The sequence below is a fragment of the Coptis chinensis genome, chromosome 1 (genome assembly GCF_015680905.1).
Source record: "Coptis chinensis isolate HL-2020 chromosome 1, ASM1568090v1, whole genome shotgun sequence".
Taxonomy (NCBI): domain Eukaryota; kingdom Viridiplantae; phylum Streptophyta; class Magnoliopsida; order Ranunculales; family Ranunculaceae; genus Coptis; species Coptis chinensis.
Genome location: NC_141456.1, coordinates 55,672,151 through 55,694,439, shown reverse-complemented (window position 1 = coordinate 55,694,439; position 22,289 = coordinate 55,672,151). Strand labels below are relative to the sequence as shown.

At 37.2% G+C, this 22,289-nt stretch overlaps 2 protein-coding genes across 2 annotated transcripts; one reads left to right on the top strand and one right to left on the bottom strand.

Moving 5' to 3' along the window:
- The first annotated feature begins 3,682 nt into the window (after positions 1 to 3,682).
- Positions 3,683 to 12,367, top strand: LOC147524613 (salicylic acid-binding protein 2-like). The gene is made up of 4 exons (XM_086575543.1): positions 3,683 to 3,817; positions 11,247 to 11,560; positions 11,649 to 11,786; positions 12,058 to 12,367. The coding sequence occupies exons 1-4, from the start codon at positions 3,712 to 3,714 to the stop codon at positions 12,346 to 12,348; spliced, it is 849 nt and encodes a 282-aa protein (XP_086431669.1). The 5' UTR covers positions 3,683 to 3,711; the 3' UTR covers positions 12,349 to 12,367.
- Positions 12,368 to 21,157: 8,790 nt separating this feature from the next.
- Positions 21,158 to 22,087, bottom strand: LOC147524612 (uncharacterized). The gene is made up of 2 exons (XM_086575530.1): positions 21,836 to 22,087; positions 21,158 to 21,661 (listed from the first exon to the last, which is right to left on the bottom strand). Exons 1-2 carry the CDS (start codon positions 21,986 to 21,988, stop codon positions 21,158 to 21,160), a joined length of 657 nt encoding a protein of 218 aa, XP_086431656.1. The 5' UTR covers positions 21,989 to 22,087.
- Between the last annotated feature and the right edge of the window lie 202 nt (positions 22,088 to 22,289).

Genomic DNA, 22,289 nt, shown 5'->3' with positions numbered 1-22,289 from the left:
AGGAAACTAGGTAAGACATATAGACGACATGTTACTAGAGTCACTTGAAGAAACTCTAAACAATAATTGTGATGATATATCAAAGTGTACGTTAAATTTATAATAAATGATTTATTGTAATTTATGTTGCATTCATAATGGTTTTGTTGAAGGGTGGGTTGAATTGATTATTTATGCAGATGTGACCCACTCTATGATTAGGGCTACACCAGTGTAAGTATAGAGTAAGTTTTAGTTTTGTTATTTTATTATTAGATGCAGTTGATCTAGTACGGTTTGAAGCTAAGGCACCTCAGTGGAGGAACTAAATGCCTTATTATTATTGAATTGGAAGCTAAGGTGCCTCAGTGGAGGAACTACCTGCCTTAATTATTATATTTAAGAATGTTGTATTATTCGTTGGATGTTAAGGCACCTTGGTGAAGGAACTAACTGCCTTATTGATTGTGTAAATATATGTATAAGTATGATTTGTATTTTAGGGCTGCTCACCCGATTTATAATGCCAACATTATTTATAATGCTAACCCGATTTGCATGTTTGCTTATCGGGTGTATTCATAAAATGAACATAGTCGATAAGTTTTGACAGGATTAGTGTTGAAGAAGGTTGATTGATGCTTGTGGTTTGTGTTAGCGTCTCATTACAAAATATGTTTTGTTTTCCCTTGAGGTGCAATAGATTTTCAATTGAGACAATGTTTTTTTTGTATTTTCAGTTGTAATTATAATTAAATAGTTGTTGAAAGGAAGTTTGTAACTTAATCGTATTTGTGAATTTTTGTAATGAAGAGAACTTTTGTTTATTTAAATTTTTTTTATTGGTTTCCAATTATTGGAATAGTTAAATGGATAATGTGTTTTTGAAAGTTGAGAGTGCATCACACCTCGAAAATCGAAGAGTCGAGGACAAATATTGTTTTTCCAATTTTGTTGAAATTCGGGGTGTGACATATACTCTCTCTAGATAATCACTATTCATAGACTTCGAAGGCGATAGGTTGATCATATGTACAGCTATGTGCATTGCTTTTATCAAGTAACTCCTTGGTAACTTTGAATGAGACAACATGTATCTTATCCTCTCTAGAATGGTACGGTTCATCTACTCGGCTAGACCATTGTGATGCACATACTTGGGCACTATCTGCTCATGATGAATCCCATGACTCTTGCAATACTCCTCAAACGGCCTAATGTACTTTCCCCTTTATTTGAGCGAATACATTTCAAAGGCTTCCCGGTCTCTCTTTCCACCATACTATGGAAAGTCTTGAACACACTGAGAATCTTATCCTTGGTCTTCAAACTATATACCCATACCTTTCTTGAAGCATCATCAATGAAAGTCAAGAAGTATAAAAGCGCCCCGTGGGACTTCACTTTCATGGGACCACATAAATCTAAGTGTCCTAGCTCAAGAACATTCTCTTTGATATTTGACAACACCTTTTTCTTGGCAAGAACTTCCATGTCTTTCTCTCCCATATGACACAATCTCTTATGTCATAGTTCGGTGGATACTTCTTCTTTTGTCGCATTTAACTCTGCTTTACATAAACTAGCTTGTGTTTTATAAAGCGAACAACATTTCTTCCTTTTGGATACCACAAAGGAACCTCTGCTTAGTTTCCATACCTCATTACCAAACGAGCTCTGAAAACCATAATCATCTAACTTCCCAGCGGAAATTAGTCTTAGTCGAAGATCGGGGACATGTCTTACATCCTTGAGTGTCAAGGTGTAACCGACACTAGTTTCCACATGAACATCGTTAATCCTTGTAATCCTTAAGACTCCACTGTTATCCATCTGCACCTCACCAAAATTACCACAATTATAGGTAGTGAAAAAACTCTTGTGCGGTGTGATATGATAGGATGATCCGGTGGTATCTACCACCCACTTTGTATCCTGACATGAGGTACTAACACAACACTCACCACAATCTGACACAATTTCACAATAGATTATCATATGAAACTACTACGGTAGTATCTTGGCTTGTGTTTCCATTCCTCTTTACCATGTCTTCGTGTACACATTTATTTTTCTCATCCATTTTTAGTGATCTACACTCATACTTGAAGTGACCTTTAGTGGCATAGTAGTAATATTGTCTCTCTTTCTTAGGAGTTTTACTCATGCTCCTAGTTTTTCTTTTGTCATCACCTCTAGAATGAGATGCATGACTCTTTACAGCTCTTGCCTTTCTGTGACAAGGATCTCTGAGTGACTATAGCTACTCTGTGTGTCTTTTATTATCTTCTCATAGAGATGTTCTAATTTCTTCCACAAGCTAAAAATGGTGGTCTCTTGGAATACTTGGTGGAATACACTATCGTTAATCCATTGTCGAATGTACCCAATAGTTTTTCTATCAAGCTTGCTCTAATCGGGTATGAATACTGCATCCGGTTTTACTCCTCCGTTTTCAAAGAGTTGTGACAAATCTTTACAATAAAACAAGTCTTCCATCTTAGTTTTCCACAAGGTGTAGTTACTTCTATTAGACTAGTCATACGAGTGTTGATAGAATGATCCATCATCAACAAACTATTTCAACTTAAACCTTATCTTAGGAATTTAATCAAATACCTTTCGTGCAAAGTTTGGAACAACAATCTTTGTGATTGATCTAATCACGGCTATGATACCACTTGTTGGTGAAAATGATACCAATCAATCCCCACTAAGATAGTTTGTATATAAACACTCTAAACTATAATAAAAAAAATCTAAGTTTTCACTACAACCAACAACCACAAACCTATGCTATGAAATTAACTGTCACAAATAAGCAATAACAATATAAAGTAAAAACATAACATAATGACTTACCGTGGTTCGGTGAATGATGCCTACTTTCACAAGAGCCAATATTTTTATAAGTATTGGAAGGAAGATTACAATCACTTTTCTTAAGTCTCTCCAACACTTACTAAATCTCTCTTCTATAATCTCTCCCTTTACAAGTTTTATCTCTTTGTAAAGATTTTTTTTCAATTTTGGTTGCTCTTAAAATTGGTTTCTCTCTCTCTTTCTCTTGTTATGAATAAGAAACCTTAACTTCATATATTAGTATTCCAAAATTTTAGTGTAAAACGAAATTCCAAATCATCTTGGTTTATGTGAGAAAAACTGGAATTCTACTTGTGTAAAGGCATTGGGGCATAGGGCCTGTCGCTAGGCATATTCAAGGGCGTCCGCCCCTATAGTGAACAATTAGTCTATACCCAAACTTCACATCCTGAAGAAAACTTTGTCGTGCAAAGCCATGGGGGTGTGCGCCCCTTTCACAAGACAAATTACGTAATTCCAAACAGTCAGTACGGAATCTTCACATGGTCGATCTCTTGGTGAGAGACCACCAAACACCTATATATAGTACACAGAGTATAGAGTATAGTAAGTCACTATTGACATTCAATGTATGTTTACCAAAAAAAACATTCAATGTATGTTAAATATTTCTCTATCTGGACAAAGTTTCTTACCATTATTATACGTTGAAGGGTTGAACCAAACGCAAAAGGCCGGCTAGAAAAAAAGTTACCAAAAAAAATGTTTCTTACCATTATTATATATTATTATCTACGTTGAACCAAACGCAAAAGTGCGGCTAGAAACGCTCGCAGACAAGTAGCTAGGGTACGTGCGCTTATCTTTACTCATAAAAGAGACTAGTTCTCTACATGTACTTTGGCAAGAATGGCAAACATTGATTTGGAGAAGGAGATTAACAGGATCACGAATAGGCATCACTTTGTTCTAGTGCATGGTCTTGGTCATGGGGCTTGGTGTTGGTATAAACTTTGTAGGATATTTTATCGATATCTCATGCATGATTCCTACGATATATATAATTATGTTATACCACATGCATAAAATAGCGCAGCGGAAACAGAAGATCGTACCTTGGTCACAGCTTTCAATTTGAAGTTCCAAGCTTTGATCTATAGGAGAAGATGTTCTTGGCACACTCAAGATCTTCTTCTTCTTAACTTTGCTGGAGTCAAGTTCCAACCACGAACGGGAAGCAACCTTTTTTCACGAACCAAGAACCAAGAACTGACAATGGCTAGGGAGGATACCACCTATGGAATCTCCACAAATTACTGGCTTCTACTTTAGAAAATGTTGGAGGCTACCATTAAAGGAGAGAGAGCTTTTCTTGTTGTTCGGATGATTAATATGTGAGAGGTGGGGGTCTATTTATAGAGGTTCCCACCTCCTCAATATTGGATAGGATAGAGTCCTATACTCATCTAATATCAAGATAGGATAAAGTCATATACCATCTAATATCTGATAGGATAGAGTCCTATACTCATCTAATATCAGATAGGATAGAGTCATATACTCATCTAATATCTGATAGGATAGAATCCTATACTCATCTAATATCTGATAGGATAGAGTCCTATACTCAGTGGTTTATCCTTATCTTGGTGGGCGTCTATCCAACCTTATTTCCAACATCTCCCACTCTCGCCCTGGCGGCGAAGAAGGTTTCTAAGAGAAGCATTTAAGTAGAATGCTTAGCCATTTGTGTGTCTCACACGACAAATGGTTCGTGTGACCCTAGCACACGTATCATGATATCTGTGAAGTAGCAAGTCGCAATGAAAAGCCGCGACCGGTGATCTACCATGAAAGTGATCTTAAAGAAGATGAATCCGAAAACCTAATATCCGGAGAGTGTGTGTATACCCCAAGATCTGTTTGTTTCATCACTTTGACAAATAGCACTCATCCCTATGAGTCCACACCATAAAGTAAAAAACGTATCACATGATTCACAATTATCATCAATTGTCCTGGCCAGGTAGAATCCCAGTGATTGTGTGATAAACCTTCAGTTCTTTTACCCTTTGCACGCAAGTCATTGTCGTCAGAGTTCTACCAACTTCCCAGTATGCATCCAGTCAGCCTTTTAGTAAGAGCTTGTGGGGAACAAACCAAAGTTACAAGTAGTCCTCTTATTTTCTTGACAAGGTCAAAAGTTCAAGGAGGGTACCATTCAATATGTTTTAAACAAAAAATATATCAATAGAGCTCACATAGCAAGAATTTTAGGGATATTTCTTTTCTTGCTCTCAGGTGGTCAACTATACACATGTTGTGTGAAAACATGTCATGGCAAGAGTATCTAATTTGTTTACTCAACAATAGATATCTGTATGTCAACTTATACCATGCAAGTGTTGTCATCCCTAATGACAATTCCAAGGATACTATGCTCCCACTTGGCAACAACCGTTAGTAGGTTTAGACAGAATCTTCTCTATGAAGCCTGTTTCTTCTTATCCAATTATAAGAAAGGGCATGACTCGGCACTAGGTCCACCCTTCCTATAAGGTTTAGTGACTTGTCAAGCTAAACTCCCACTGTTTAAAATGGAAGTGACTGTTCATGTGAGTGAACCAGTCAACCCTAGTGACATACATATGAGATGATAAATAGTATAATGAGAATGCAATCGATCTGGAAAGAATGCACTTTTATTCATTAAACCATCAAAGTGTTCTTAACATAATCACATCCTCTTTAACCCAAGCATTTTTACATGTGCAAGGAAGAGTTCCTTTGGAATAGGTTTGGTCGGTGGATCCATGAACCATCGATCGGTGGATATATGTTGTAGAACCACTTTCTTCTTCAGTATCATTTGTCGTACGTAGTGATATTTTAACTCTATATGCTTGGTTCTTCCATGGTACTTTGGATCTTTAGCATATGCAAGAGCAGCCATCTTTGTCGATCAGATGTGAACTGGTTCAGTAGCTCTTGAGAACACTAACAACAAGTGTTTGATGAATCGTCTCGAGCCACCGGCCTCCTCGTGGTGGCGAGCAACATGCAATATACTTTCGGCTTCCATAGTTGAAAGTGCTATGGAAGTTTTTTCTTTTGCTGCTACGGGATATAGCACCTCCATTCATTATGTAGGTATATCCTTAAGTTGACTTCCTCTCATCAAGGTCTCGGCCCGGTCGGCATTGGAGTACCCAATCAGCTTAAGATCTTTCCCTTGGTAGACAAGTGAGTAGTCCACGGTGCCTTTTAGATACCTCATTATCTTCTTGATGACCTTCTAGTGTGCGACCCGAGGATTTGTTTGGAACCTTGATACTAACCTTAATTGCATAGCGGATGTCTGGCCTTGTACATAACATTGCATACATAAGGCTTCCGACTGCGCTTGAGTATGGTACATTTTTCATAGCCTGAGTTTCAGTAGGATTCTTGGGAGACATTTTAGAACTCAAAAACTCTCCTAGACTTACTGGGAGATCCACTTGCTTACAATCAGTCATGTTGAATCTTTCCAAAACCTTCTTGATATATGTCTCCTGAGACAAAGATAACAAGCGTTTGGGTCGATCACGAGTTATTTTAACTCCTAAGACATAACTAGCTTCACCCATGTCCTTCATTTCAAAGTTTAATGACAACCACTCCTTAGTGGAATTTATTAATGCCTTATTGTTACCTGCTAACAAAATGTCATCCACATATAGAGATAGAATCACAAAACCATTTTTAGATGTCTTGACATATACGCAATGGTCCTCATTTACCATTTTGAATTTGTCTTGAAGCATTGCTTCATGGAATCTCAGATTCCACTGTCTAGAGGCTTGTTTTAAACCATATATGGATCTGTTCAGTTTACACACTTTGTGTTCCTGACCCTTGATTGAAAAACCAGTGGGTTGATCCATATAGATTTCCTCTTGTAATTCTCCATTGAGAAAAGCAGTTTTGACATCCATCTGGTAAAGCTCTAAATCTAAATGGGCAACTGTTGACAAGAGGAGACATATGGAGGCAAATCTCACTACTGGTGAGAAAGTGTCCTCATAGTCTATTCCTTCTTTTTGGGTGTAACCTTTTGTAACAAGCCTAGCTTTGAATTTGTCTATGTTCCCTTCCGCATTTTTCTTGATCTTGAGAACCCACTTGTTCCCAATAGATCTCCTATTTGGAGGTAGATCAACTAAGTCCCATACTTTGTTTTTCTTCATCGACTCCAATTCTTCCTTCATAGCTTCCATCCACTTACTTGTATTGGACCCAGAAATAACCTCCTTGAGCGTTTTAGGTTCATCGATATTTCTGTGTAAGTGCATTGGTCATATTTATCTCCCCTTCAATCTCAAACCGGCGTTTGGGGATATGGCCTCTAACACTCTTTACGAGGTTGGGATTGATCAATCATTTGACCAATGCCATTGTTGTTAGAATTAGGGTTGATGAAAGTTTCATCTTCGCCTTGTTCATCGGCCAGTTATAAGGTTATCAACCAGAAAGTTGTATATCCTTATCAACCTCACCCCTCATTGGGTATTGATCCTCTAAGAATCGGCGTTACGTGCTTCTATTTACGTGACATGCCCCTTGAGTATCCTCCCTAGGAAGACATACCCCTTAGAAGTCTCAATTTGTATCTTATAAAGATACACTTCTTTCCAGGAGCACTCAACTTTCCAAATTCTCGATTTTGAGAAGTGACAAAGGCAGCACACCCCCATGGTCTAAGGTAGTTCAAAACGGGTTGTCTACCAGCCCATAGTTCATAGGGTGTTTTATCAATAGTTTTTGAAGGAACTAGGTTAAGTATGTGCGCAGCCGTTAACAATGCATCACCCCAAAATGAGATAGGCAAGTTAGCCTGAGCCATCATAGATCTAACCATGTCCAGCAGGGTTCTATTCCTTCTCTCAGAGACACCATTCTGCTGAGGGGTATAAGGAATAGTTAGCTATCTAGCTATACCCTTATTTTCACAGAGTTCCTTAAACTCATCAGAAAGATATTCATGTCCGTGGTCGGTTCTTAAGGCCTTTATTGTCCTATCAAGTTGATTCTCAACTAGGTTCTTGTACTTTTTAAAACAGTCCAAGGCGTCTGATTTGTGAGACATCAAGTACACGGTCCCATAACGTGTATAGTCATCTGTGAAGGTAATGAAATACAAAGCCCCATGCCTTGCTGTTACATTCATTGGTCCATAGATGTCTGAGTGAATAAGTTGCCCTTTGGGCTTTCCCAAAAGGTTTCTTGGTGGCTTTTCCAGCAAGACAACTTTCACAGGTTTCTATTTTAACAGAGGTTAAGTTACCTAACAACCCTCCCCTTGCTAAGCGGTCTATCCCATCGTGTCCAATATGTCCTAGTCTAACATGCCACAATTGGCAACCAACCATTTTAGACATAAAAACTTCAGTTTGTGCTAAGTGTAATGTCATAAAAGAATTCATTAAATAAGCATGACCTATCAAAACTGTTATTTAAAGATATCTCAAGCGAGTTTCGGGAAAAATTAAACACATAGGATTCTTGAAGTAATTTCAAACCGATAAAAGATTTCTCCTAATTGAGGGTACAAAGAGTACTTCTTCAATAAGGATGGATCTCCCACTCGAAAAAAATCCAACCTACAAGTGCACGTGCCCAAAACATCGGCTACACTTTGGTTTCCCATGTGGACTCTTCGAGTTCCTTGTGGAAGTTTCGAAAATCTTCAAACAGGGACCTATCGGCTTATGTGGTCCGTCATTTGCTGAATCTACAATCCAATATTGTGATGAATCAGACAAAGATGACAGATACTTATCACATTGACAAGATACTTAAAGTAAAACTCACCTCGGGGAGAAGGACATGCCCTAGCATAGTATCCCATCGATGACAACGGAAGCATTCAACACTAGTCATGTCTATCGACTTCCTAGGTTTCTTTTTCGTGGGTTAGGCTTGGCCTTTTCCTTGCCTTTCCCTTTTCCACTTTTCTTGTTCCAAGGAGCCTTCCTCTTTTTGGAGTTGACAACATTTGCTTCGGTTTGAACAACGGGCTTTTCATTGAGAAGCCTTTGTTCCTCAAGTTTCACATTTCCTTTGCACTGTGCAAAGTTTGTGATATCTTGTCGTCATCGTCAAAATAAGACAAAATTTTTCCCAAGTTTTAGGTAAAGACCTAATGACGGCTTGAATTTGTTGTTCATTTGACGGGACTCGCCCTGCAGCTTGGGCTAACTTCAAAGAACCATGTTTCTCATCACCGTGCAATGTCAGGTCATAGAGGTATGGGGCAGATTGATAAATTTGTTAAAGCTCATTTGTAGCCTCCTCACGGTGTGGCAAGAGTAGTCGTACCCCAAGGTCCGCCTTTCGCTTCCCATAGCTCTTTAGCCGATCCAAGGCCATCATACCGCATCATGAAGTCATTCCTCATGGTGCCAAGTATGGCAATTCGGGCAACATTATCTTTGCTTGTATACTCATTGTACTTCTTAAGAACAGCAAGATAAGCGACTTGTGTTAATCCTTCAAATGTAGGTTCGCTCATTGTCTCGGTTATTACATCAATGACCTTCCTATCTGCCAGAATTAGCCTAACTTTCCTAGACCAAAGTTCATAATTCTTATCGTTTAACAAGTCCTTTTCGGTAGCATCAGAACGGGGATTTTCCATCGGGTGCCATTCTATCAAGTTTGAATTCCAAAATAAGATACTACTTAATAAGAATCATCTCTTAAATTAAATCTAAGTAATCCACATTTTCACATATGAGATGATCATGATAATCTACTAGCATGATTCTAGCCATTAAATAAAATCAATGCATTTGACTATCAATAACATAGAATATGCAAAAATCTACTACTTAAATTTCCATTTCATAAAATTGTTTCTACAAAAAGAGTTTCCTATCTTTCAAAAAACAATGTAGAACTAAACAGAGCTAGTCAACCATGAACATAGAAGCGTCCTGGGTGCCCAGGGGAGTCATCCTCATCCTCACAGTCACTATTAGCCATTTGAAAATTACTAGCCACTTCCTCTGTTTCCCCGTGAGGTGGGAAAATAAACCCTGATGACACATCATATGGATTTGGTTCCTTAGCATCGTCCCATAATCGATGTAGGAGAGATTTAAGTGGTCGAGCCTCATTCCTATCCTGAATAGGACTAGGGCTCTTTGGTGTATATTCTGGTGATGGTGGCTCTGTCTCTATCTTATCAGATTTCAAGATAGTACTCTTGAAAGTTCTCCTATATTGCTTAGCAGTCATGCATTTCTTGGAAGCCCGTCTCCCAAGATCTGGTTCAGTTTTCCTACAAGTTTCGGGTCTATGTGACTTAGGCATTGTGCCTTGGTTTTCATATGACCGTTGATAGAAAACAAACAATTTTATATACATGTAATAGTAAAAATTCAGATTCAAATAATTACTGCATGGTAAAAATAAACATCCTAATGTCAATTTTTAATTGTGGAAAAATACATGTGAAAAAAAAATCCTAAAATTTATAGAGAAATAATCTCGAAATAAATTTCCATGTAAAAATTTCTAAAAAAAAAAATTTCCTAGAAAAAAAAATTTCCACTAATTATTTCCCATAAATAATTTATTTGCAAAAAAAATTAAGCAATATATAATTAATTTTTAAACAACCTAATTATTTAAAAATTAATTAAAAGATTTTGAAAAACCGTAGTTTTTCAAAAATTGTACATCACAAGATCAAAACCTTAAAACAAAAGCATGCAAACCATGGAAAACCGGGCTCGATACCAATGTAGGATATTTTATCGATATCTCATGCATGATTCCTACGATATATACAATTACGTTATACCACATGCATAAAATAGCTAAATGAAATGAAGATCGTACCTTGGTCACGACTTTCAATTTGAAGTTCCAAGCTTTGATCTACGAGGAGAAGATGTTCTTGGCACACTCAAGATCTTCTTCTTCTTAACTTTCTTGGAGTCAAGTTCCAACCACTTAACGGAAGCAACCTTTTTTCACGAACCAAGAACCAAAACCGACAATGGCTAGGGAGGATACCACCTATGGAATCTCCATAAATTACCGGGCTTCTACTTTAGAAAATGTTGGAGGTGCCATTAAAGGAGAGAGAGCTTTTTCTTTTTGTTCGGATGATTAATATGTGAGAGGTGAGGGGTCTATTTATAGAGGTTCCCACCTCCTCAATATTGGATAGGATAGAGTCATATACTCATCTAATATCTGATAGGATAGAGTCATATACTCATCTAATATCTGATAGGATAGAGTCCTATACTCATCTAATATCAGATAGGATAGAGTCATATACTCATCTAATATCTGATAGGATAGAATCCTATACTCATCTAATATCTGATAGGATAGAGTCCTATACTCAGTGGTTTATCCTTATCTTGGTGGGCATCTATCCAACCTTATTTCCAACAAACTTAAAACCTTGCTAGAGTCAGCCGGACACCAAGTTACTGCACTTGATCTTGCAGCTTCAGGTATTAACCTTAAGAAACTGAATGAGGTTGATACCATGTTGGAGTACTCGCAACCGTTGATTGAGTTCATGGAAGCAATCTCTAATGAGGAAAGAATAATTCTTGTTGGACACAGTTTGGGAGGATTGAATATAGCTTATGCAATGGAAATGTTCCCTGAGAAAGTTTCTGTTGGTGTGTTTTTAACTACTTTAATGCCGGATACTTCACATCGTCCTTCATATAGGATAAGGTATACATTTTGATTTAAAAAAGTGTAGACCAGCGTGTTCTTTGTTAAATGTAACTTTAGATCTCACTGCTTCTGCTTCCTTTTTTGTGCATCCTTAGTACTTTGAATTATCTTCGAATGAGAGTTTCTTAGATACTCAGTTTTCAATCGAAGGAGATACTAAAAAGCCAAAAACTACAATGTTATTTGGTCCCAAGTTCTCATCATTGATGCTCTATCAACTCTCTCCGGCTGAGGTACTTCAAGCACACCTACACACAATTTGAGATCTATTTGATTCAAATGAGTAGTTTAGTTCCCTAAAATTAATTTTCTAATTGTGGAAACCAATTCGAGGCCTACCCTTGAAAACCAAAACCGAACCCCTAACTGATCACCATTGTTTTAATGTTTTTGGTTGTTTAGTTTCGTATATACAATTATACATTATCTTCAATGAATTTTAGTTTGATCATTTTTCCCGAGAAATATTGGCGACCCCCTTCGTTTATGTTTCCCAATCCAAAGGATATCTTACTGGCTACCATGTTGATAAGGGTGGGATCAACGTTTGCAGAGGACTTGTCAATTGTTGCAAAATTTTCCAATGAAGGATATGGTTCGGTCAATAGAATTTACATTGTCTGCAATGAGGATAAAGCAATTCCAGAGGATTTCCAGCGATGGATGATTGAAAATAATCGAGTAAAACAAGTTAAGGAGATTAAGGGTTCAGATCATATGGCAATGATTTGTAAGCCACAAGAACTTTGCACTGTTCTCTTTAGATATTGCGAATGCGTACTTGTAATCTTGTAATAAGCAATGTGAGAAACTTTATTAATATATGCTGTACTTACAACTTTCGTTATAACAGCGTTTAGATATGAGTGAAATTGGCCGTGGTGACAACATCTCTTCCATGTTTCTATGTATGATTTTTTTTCCCTAAGTTCTTTCTATGTATGATTATTTTCGACAAATAGTGGGTTTATTACTGGGGTCATGAAGTCGATAGCATTTACCATGTTGACTGATTTCCACCTCAAAGTGCTGAAGTAGCCACAACATGGCCAATCATTTTCCTCATTTCTATATGAAACCTGTCCAGTGCTTTATATCTATATCTTAATATTAAAGCTCCCACATGAGGTATTTTTCGAGCTCTATTAAAATTCCACATCATCTCCTATTAAAACGGGAATTTCTCTCCTATTATAACCGGAATTTCTTTTCTATTAAAACAAATTCTAGCACTTCTAATTAAAGCAGGAAGTATATTAATATATTTAAAATGAGAATTCCTCCCCTATTGAAAAGGGAAAATCTAGCATATTTAATTAAAACTTGAATTATTCTCCTATTAAAACATGATCTCTCTCCCAATTGAAAAAATGAGTTTTTAAAACTTAATTAAAACTTAATTTAAAATAATTTGTTAGAAAATTAAAACGGGTTAGCGACTAAAATGGTAGCCCCAATTTTCTAAAAAAAATCTAAATGTTTTCAAAAGAGCCGGTGCGTATGCACGGGCCTACAAACTAGTGGATATTATAACACCCGGTCTTTTTATTTTATTTTCCTATAATAATAATAAGAATAATAAGAATAACAATAATGATAATAGGTTAAACTATATATATGATAACTATCAGCTTAGAGATAAAAGTCCCGTAAGTAAATAGATAAGTGTTATCCTTGTTTTTCGGTGAGGTTTTTAAAACTAATAAAAAAGGAGTTTTCTCACGTAGAGTGTTTGAGGGAAAAACACAGCGAGAGTTTTATATATAGGAAAGGAAAAAAAAGAGAGTTTTACTGAAAGAAGAAAATGAAGAGTTTTTCTATTAGCTAGCTGATAGTCGGAACGCAATACGGGTGAGTAGAGAATACCTCACTTCATTGAAAATGAAAGTTCTTACTATTATTACTCTTACAGCATGTTTTGGGTTTACGAACAAAGATATAATAATATCCGTTTTCTGCTTTACTACTCATGTTAAGTTTCTGTGTTTACTCACTCTGTATGTATGCGGAGGAATTGGAGAATACCTATTGTGTTCACATGATAAATTTTACATTTAAAATTATATGGTTTAACTATTGTTTTCTCTAGTTCGAAAGTGTATACAGAAAATCTACCCCAATCCTTTGAAATAAAACGAATACATAAATTGATTATGATTACTGTAAATGTCGAGGTGAACTAGGTAAGTATCTATGCGTTTTAGTGAGTTGAATTGATGGCGATTGTTGGTGTCGTGAGATGTGGGCTGTCGAAGCTTTGAGGGAGCATTAATGGCGTCGCCTGTTTGGATTGTTGTTTGAACTCTTGTGTTATTAAGTTGTATTTCTTGGTTTAATGTTGGTTGTAGTGGAAGGGTTAAATACTAGATTGGGTGGGGCTGTTGAAGCTCTAGAGAAGCCATTAATGGCATAGATCCCGATTTTTTCAGTATAAGGGAATTGCGATTTGTTGGTATAGGTAGGTAGGGGTTTTCAAAAGGAACCAAACCGCTAGGTTAACTAGTGGTGGGGAGCGGTGGCTAGTGGTGGTTGACTGGTGGTGGATGCGCTGGTGAAGGGAGGAAGAAGAAGGGAAGAAAATGCACTGTTCTCTTCTTTTTAGCTGGGCTTGGGCTTGGGTCGGAATATGGCATGTGGGCTTAAGCGTTTTAAACTTTAGATTTCATTTTGGGCTTAAGTGTTAGACTTTGGGCCTTAGTCTTTGGGCTTTTGGGTTAGAGGAGTTTAGGTCTGGTTGACTGCTGTTGACCTGGCTGCTTGACTGCTGTTGATTATTGGCAGGTTGACTTTGACTATTGACCAGGGTTGACTTTGACCAGTTATCCTAGTTTGACTTTTAACTCGAATTATGATTCGGTCTATTAGGATAGGTCTAAGGCTATTAGCATACTTTGCTTTAGGCTAAGACCTTTTCTATATATACGTGTGTACGTGTATTAACTACTATGTGATATTTCACTATTTTATGATATACAACGTTATGACACTTAGACATCAATCTAATTAATAACGCGTAAACCAAAAGTACATGAAACATGATACTCCTTCGTTCTCGAAAATAATATATGCAATAAAGTTCAATAATGCATAAACAAATTTACCGCACCCTTTTAGAACTTTCCACGCCTCAAGTTTTGGAAATGAGGTTTATGACTGATGATGTCATATGTTAGGTGAGCATTTATTGAATGTGCCGTAAATGGCCCGTTAGAGTTATAAATGGGTATTCATTGAATGTGCCCTGAATAACCAGATTGTTTGGGACTGCCCTAGTGATTAGAGCCCAAAACTGTAGTTTTAACCCTGTAACAGTCATACTGTTAGACCAATTATGTGAGTAATAATTAAGAGTTAATACTGATCACGTGTTTTTATGCATTTCAGGCTTCAAAGTCCATTATGTGTAGAAATGTACCACTTTAGCGAGATAACGGAGCAAAGGTCGGTTGCTAAGGAGTTCTGTGATTAAAGGCCAAGATTCAAGAAGACAAAGCCTTTCTAAAGCCCAGTCAAAAGCTGAAAAGTCGACGCGGGCAGAAACAACACTCAAAGTTAGCATAACTTCCGAAGGCCGTATCTTTAGACTCAGACCTCGGAATTGGGCCTACCTTATGTCAAAACGACCGGCTCGGAAAGAGCTTTCCAATGGTCTAAGCCTTCACCCAATAAGAGGAGCAAAAGTAGACGAAAAATCTGTTGAAGCCAACTGCAGCTGAAGAGGCCTTTTTGGACTGAAAGAATTGGGTTTTAGGCCTGATTCTCTGGCCCAAAACATGGCTCCAAGCCCATGCACGATTTTTGGATCTGAAAACATATAAAAACAAAATCTTAGCTCTTTGTTAATGGTAGCTAGTTAGACTTAAAACAATAGATAATTATAGATCTAGTTTTCATTAATTAAATTAAGTTTAGTTTAAATTCAATTCTTGTTTTAGATTAAACTCTTAGAATCATTGTTCTTAATTAGTTTGATAAATAAAATAGCTATTTGTCAATTTTGATTTTGTCATTTCAAATTATAGATCTAGTTTTAATTCTTGTTGATTATCATTTCTGAGTTGTTAAATTAGATTGAAGTATTGTTAGTTAAATTAGTCAAGTTAGAATTTTGATATGATGTTTAGTTATAATAATATGGGAAATGATGGTTTGATGAATCAAGGCTAAACCTCCATTAGAGGTGCTGATGAAGCCTTGATGAAAGCTTAGTTGTATAAGTGTAGAATCGTTATAGAGTTTATTCCATTAGAGAAGGCCGTGTTTCGCCATGAGAATGGGTAAATAACCTCACATGCTAGTTATAATTGGTAGAAATGCCATGTTAATTAGGGATTAGAACGAGCAATCCTTACAGTAAGAACGTAAGGATTGGATTACAACAGTCTATGCTAGGTGATTAAGTTGGATTCGAGGTGGAATCAATTCCCCTTTAATTCTTTAAGTTCATTATTCAGTATTCAGTATTCAGTATCATTTCGTTGTTCGTAACTTGTTAAGTTCATTCACCTCGTAGTATAGAATTCCCCTCGTAAACCTCTCATTAGACTTAAGACCGATTAGTTAACTATGAACCCATTCCATGCTAGAGAACTAGGAGTGGAACGAATTTGTTACTCCACTCTATTTCGATAGAATTGAGAGTAGAAAACTTGATAAATATAGACTCGTAATAAGTTTTAGTTTACTTACGTTTTGAGTTTCATCGTTCATTTCGTAGGTAAATTATCATCTTTTATCTTTTATCACCTAGAGAGGAACTAAGGCATTCGCCTTGCGGGTTAGTTGTATTTCTTGAGTGTACGGGAATGTAAGATTGGGTATTCCTTGAATGTGGCGGGAATGACCCAGGGCATTAATTAAATGTGCCATGAATTGCCTGTTAGTGATATGATAGGTATTCCTTGAATGTGGCGGGAATGACCTAAGGTATTCATTGAATGTGCCATGAATGACCCGAGTTTTTGTGCTCGAAGAGGCTGTGAAATATGTGTATGAAAACCCAGAGATGGCTATGATATTGTGGTATTCGGTGGGAGAGAGGCACACATGAATATGTGATTTGGCAAATGTGTGGAGTGCAAATCGTGGAGTAGGTACTAAAGGGTGGGTGTATAAGAAAATAAATTGATTAATTGATAAGAGAAATTGATTTGAGTGTGCGAGTGTGTTTGGGCTTACATTTGAATACCTATAGGATATCTACATATGTTATATAAAATTTCTAACTTTCTTTTGCAGGAGGGTAGGACTTAATAATATTTTGTGCAGGGACGCGGTCCTACCCTAATACAGCAGTGGATATCGGTAAGTTTTAGTTCAATTACTTAGTTATTAAAACAAATTATTATAACGAGTTAATAAGATGGAAGTCTTGCTTGGAAAGAAACTATGCCGGTTGAAATGACGAAACTACATGTCTTCCAAGCTGAGAATGATTAAATTATGATATATTTTAAAGTGTTAGTTGGATAAGTAAAGATTGGAAATATTTATATGTGGTTAGTCTACTCATACCAACAAATTCTATTTTGCTGACCCATGTTTGCTTTGTTTTGGTAACGTGGGTGTGTTCTTGGGAACATAGGTGGACGGCAGTGGAACCACAGCGTGTGATTTGGATTCTTGCCTAGAGTAGTCCGTTAGTTCTTTTATTAGGTCCGATTCTTATTGGAAGGATGTAATAACGTAGTTTACTTTTTAGCATGACATGAGAACATGGTAGTGAGGAATTTTATTCAGAGAGTTTGTTTGATGTTTTATTGGACGGAAGATAGTTTAATAAAATGATGGTGGAAAAATTATGGGGATTATGCAGTTTAAGTTGATTCTTTTATGATATGGCTATTAGGGTTTTGTATGTGTTGTACCCACCCCATCATAGTCTGGGTTTTTAAACAAGTGAACATAGTGATGTTTGAGATATTTATATTTCAAATATTCACTTTGTTTTTGTTTAGAAATTCGGGCTGTGACATTTTTGGTATCAGAGCCTAGATTAGCTTAGATTTAAAAGTCTAAGTGATCCTTGGATGTGGAATATGGGTTATAGTGTTGAGAGTTTTGGAAATATGTGAATATTAACGGGAGTTTTGTTTGAACTGTAGATCATGGTTGAGACACGTAATGGTAATACTACTAGACCTGCAGTGAACACTCCAGTACAGATGTCAGGAGGACAGTTGAATCAATTGTTGCAGGCCATGCTGAATAACCATCCTAGTCAGGGAGATCCTTTTCCTAAGCACAATAAAGAGTTTGGTACTCTTGGTGGGCAGCGATTTACTGGTGTTGGGAATGCGATTGCAGCAGAGTCTTGGATTCAAAGTTGTGAAAATATATTTGAGTGTATGCAGCTTACTAAGGTTCAGAAGCAGGAGTTGGCAGCTCACCAACTTGATGACACTGCTAGGTTTTGGTGGCGAGCTCTCACCCCTAGTCTGGACACTAGAACTTTGACTTGGCAAGACTTCAAGGTTTGATTTGAGAATAAGTTCATTCCGGAGGTAGTAAAAGAGTAGTTGGCTCAACGGTTCTCTAAGTTGACTCAAGACGGGAAGTCTGTGACTGGGTATGTGACCAAGTTTAATGAGTTATCAAGGTTTGCTCCCTATCTTGTGGATACTGACAAGAAGAAAAACCAAAAGTTCATATTGGGTTAGAGAGTTACTTGTCTAGCAAGTTGATTCCTTTTGACGGGGACACCTTTGATCGTGTGTTGGATTTGGCATTGAGATATGAGGAACAGAATGCTACCCTAAGAGAGTCGAGGGGGAAGAGGAAGTTTGGTGAGATACCAGCTGTTGGTCCTAGGCCTTTTGAGAGCAGGCAGCCGAATATGTTTATGCCTTATGATATACCTCAGAGGGGTTTGTTTCAGAGGCCACCATCCCAAGGGTTTCAGGGAGGATTTCATCAGTAGGGTGTATTTCGACCCCAGGGAGGATTTGCATAGCATGGTGGTATAGGCCACTAGGGCAGACTGGAGGCTATAGACCTCAGGGGAATCAGTGGCAGAGGCAGGGTCCCCAGTTTCAGGGTCGAGCTCCCACTCTTCCGTATCGACCAACAACATTACTTTTACCTGCACCAGCACCAGCGCTCAGAGCCATAGTTCCTGTTGAAAGGGCTTGTTGGGAGTGTAAGCAGGTGGGTCATTTATCTCATTATTGCCCTACCAAGCAGGGTAATCAGCAGAACAGAGCACCAACACCAGTCACTCGTGCTAGAGCCTATGCAGCTATGCCAGGACATGGGAATGTTGAAGGTACCTTTAGTTCATCTCAGTTTATATTTAGAGTTTTGTTTGATTCGGGTGCTTCCACTACTACAGAATGACACATATACCACGGTCAATAAGAACATTTATACCACGGTTCTTCCAAAACCGTGGGAAATACTTATATACCACGGCGGAAATTTCTTTGGTCATTGGTTTACTAGTATATGCCACAGTTACATAAAAACCGTGGGATAAGTTGGGTCATATACCATGGTTAGTTTTTTTTTTCAGCATGAGAGTACTCCACATCCCCACTACCTTAAACATAAACAGTGGTATATAAATTTTCCACTTTCTACCGTGGTTTATGACTTTATGCCAAATAGTCAAATACACGAAAAAAAAATACACAGTACGAAACTCATTCAAATTGTATTCCCGCTATTCTCACTACACCAGAACAGTCATTTTCTAACAGACCAAAATTTCAGTTAGTAACGGATATATCCGTTATATAGTGTGTCATAGGTATATCTGTTACTTATGGAAGAAATCGTTAGGAAATATCGAGAATTAAAATTAAATAACCTGGTCACAGTTAGTTTGGCATTGTCTAACGTTTATAACTGTGAATAATGTTTCAAAACAATAGAAATATATCCAAAAAACAAAAAAACGAAAAAAGAAAAATTGAAGCAATGCAGCCGCTTTTGGTCATGCACGCATCTCTGTTATTCTCTCCATCTCTTTTTCTGCTCCACCATTTTTATTCTTTCGCTCCCCCCAGACAAAGGTAAACAATGGTTTCTCATTCTCTCTCTTTCCCACTAACCCCATTTCATTCTCTGCCTCTCTCCCAGTTAACTAGAGATTTTTTTATTATATTAGTTTAAATCTTAGAAATCCACCACCGTAGTTGAGAGGAAAAGCGAAAAATTTAGGAAGATCTAGAGAAAGAACAATCTTTAAAGGAATTATACAGAATGAACGCTGATCTCTGTTCTGTAATAAGGTACTCTCTATTTCATTCAAATTATTTCCCTCAAACTCTTTGTTAGTAGTTCTAGGGTTTCGACGTTGTAATTCTCTCTCTCTAAAAACAATTAACTAAGCATTCTGTTGTTTCTATTATTCTTTAATGTTTTATACTTCGTTGAGTTAAGGTTATCATTGGCCAGAACTAGCTTCAATCTAACAGGTTTGTTTCTTCATTATTATTTTTTATTTATTTAATTAGTATATTGGGTGATGCATCTTTCTTATGAAATCTATTTGTTTTGCTAAGGATTTGTTTCTGTTGGGGGTGAATTATTAAGTGAGGAGTTATAGCTAGTTCAGTTGATTGAATTTATAAGAGATGAAAGATTGAAAAGTGTTTTATTCTTGTTTTTGTGACTTTGATGTTGTTAACATATACTGTCTTTATGTATGTTCATCGATCTTATTTTTATCATCTGTCCAACTCTGAGCTTAGAATGAAATATCAGTTTCATAGTATTTCAGTTAATTAGTACTTTTTTTTTCAAACAAATGTGGAACTAATACATTATATCTTCAAAATATGTCCGTAAAATAAATAAATTAATTAAACAAGATAAGAGGGACACATAAACACAACAACACTCTCAAACTCTTTTCTCAAAACAACACATGTATCTTCACAATATGTTCAAATGTGAATCAACATAAAAATACAAACCCAAGACGAAAAACACAAGCCGCCAGCTAGCGGTCCATCCATTACTTTTTCAAACCATTTACTAGCTGGCGAAGCTTCACCTTTGATCAAAGCTCTTTCTAACCTTGTCTCAAATGGAGTAGAATGCCAATTCACTTTTTGTCCTCTCTCATTTTTTTGGTTGTATTTGGTATTCCTTTATACGAAGAACCCGAGCTTGATGAATCCACAGCCTATCTGTATGACTCCAAAGTAGCTTCCCCAGTTCCTAAGATAGGCATTTCATCCGGACTTCTACTTGGTGACTTTCTTGGTGATGAAGTTGCTGAAAAATGTCTAAGCTCTTCAACAGTTAAAGCACCTACGATTGGTCGATCTTCGTGACTTCTTGGTGAATTTGATCTCTCGACGACATGCTTCTCTCGGTGACTCATTACCAATAGATAAATTACTAGTCTTGGTTGAGGGTGTTGTTTCGCACGAACCCAACCGGTTTGAAAGGCTTGCATCCACGACTAATTCTTCCTTGGGAGACTTTGACCAATCACTCTTTGGGCTTGAACTACATGGTGAAACCTTGAATATTGGTTCTAAACTGAATGGTATTTGCAGTTCTTGATCTAAATTGGTGTTCTCCTTCGTTGTATGAGTGGTGGTTTTGACCTCTTCTTCGCAACCTCCCACCGAGCTAGATTCTCAATTTGGATTTAAAACTGAATGGACATATTGGCTTCTATCTCGAAAGTATTCTGGTTAGAGCTTAGGGTCTTCATTTCCTCGGGGCGATGACGGCTTAGCGGCAAAGGGCTATTGACTTCCTTCTCAGCCAATGGAGTTTCAGAGCCATGTCGTTTAATCGCTGCAGATGGTAAAGAGAAAAGGACTCGAAGACTCATCTTGCACAATCTGGTTGATTTGTCATCTTCATCGTCATCATCATAATAATCATCCTCATCGTCATCTAGCTCACTTTCCTCCGACTCGACCTTGTATTCATCATCACTATTGCTGCAATTTTGGTATCTATGGTTTGATGGGAAAGATCCTACTACACTTATTATGCTCGACTCATCTCTCTCTTCTTTCTTATCTTCACTTTCTTTTTCTTCTTCACTTTCATAATCTCTAATCTCGTGAGTTGAAGTCTCTTCATAGGTTTTTACATTCAAGTCAAAAGTGACTTTCTTTCTAGTACCAAAGCCCAATTGCTCCTGCAATTTATCACTCGATTCTACAATTGGGGTTTTGGATTTTTCTCAGGAGGTCTTGACTCAAAGAGATAGCGGGACAAAGAGGTTCATCACAACCAGTTCTTGCAAAAAGGTTCATCACAAGCCTCTCTTTGGCCTGCAACTACAGGTAGCACTCTCTCTCCGATTCCTCACGACATTTCTGCATGGGGGTACATTGTGTAAAAGTTGCACTCTCTTGGCCGATTCATTACAACCAATTCTTTGATCTTTAGGTATTACTCTTTTGTTCGGTTTTCGTCGTCTACGTTCCTTTTTTGCACCAAAACAATTAAGAAAACACCCCATTAAATAGTTTCCTTTTACTTCCTTCTCAAGAGAGGAAGAGTTGGTAAATAGTGTTGTTCATGATAGAAAGAAAGAAGAGAGACAGTTTAAGGTGACGAGTGAGTGAGTGAGTTAATTAGTACTTGTTTGATCTTGTAGCATGCAGTTTGTACTTGTTTGTTGTAGATTTTTTTTTTCATTAGGAGAGATTTTTTAATAGGACTAGTTTTTTTATGTGTTGAAATGCAACTGTGATGATCGGTTGATCAAGAGTTTGCTTGAGAACTTAAACTCACTATGATACAGAAATGAAAAAGAGCAG

What these genes read in the sequence shown, in the direction of transcription:
- LOC147524613 (XM_086575543.1), top strand. Translation starts at nt 3,712, where the DNA reads ATGGCAAACATTGATTTGGAGAAGGAGATTAACAGGATCACGAATAGG. An exon ending in TTGGTGTTGGTATAAACTTT is followed by an intron (nt 3,818 to 11,246) that starts GTAGGATATTTT and finishes TATCCAACCTTA; the next exon opens with TTTCCAACAAACTTAAAACC. An exon ending in ATCAACTCTCTCCGGCTGAG is followed by an intron (nt 11,787 to 12,057) that starts GTACTTCAAGCA and finishes CCCAATCCAAAG; the next exon opens with GATATCTTACTGGCTACCAT.
- LOC147524612 (XM_086575530.1), bottom strand. Translation starts at nt 21,988, where the DNA reads ATGGGGTGTTTTCTTAATTGTTTTGGTGCAAAAAAGGAACGTAGACGA. An exon ending in TACCCCCATGCAGAAATGTC is followed by an intron (nt 21,662 to 21,835) that starts GTGAGGAATCGG and finishes GATAAATTGCAG; the next exon opens with GAGCAATTGGGCTTTGGTAC.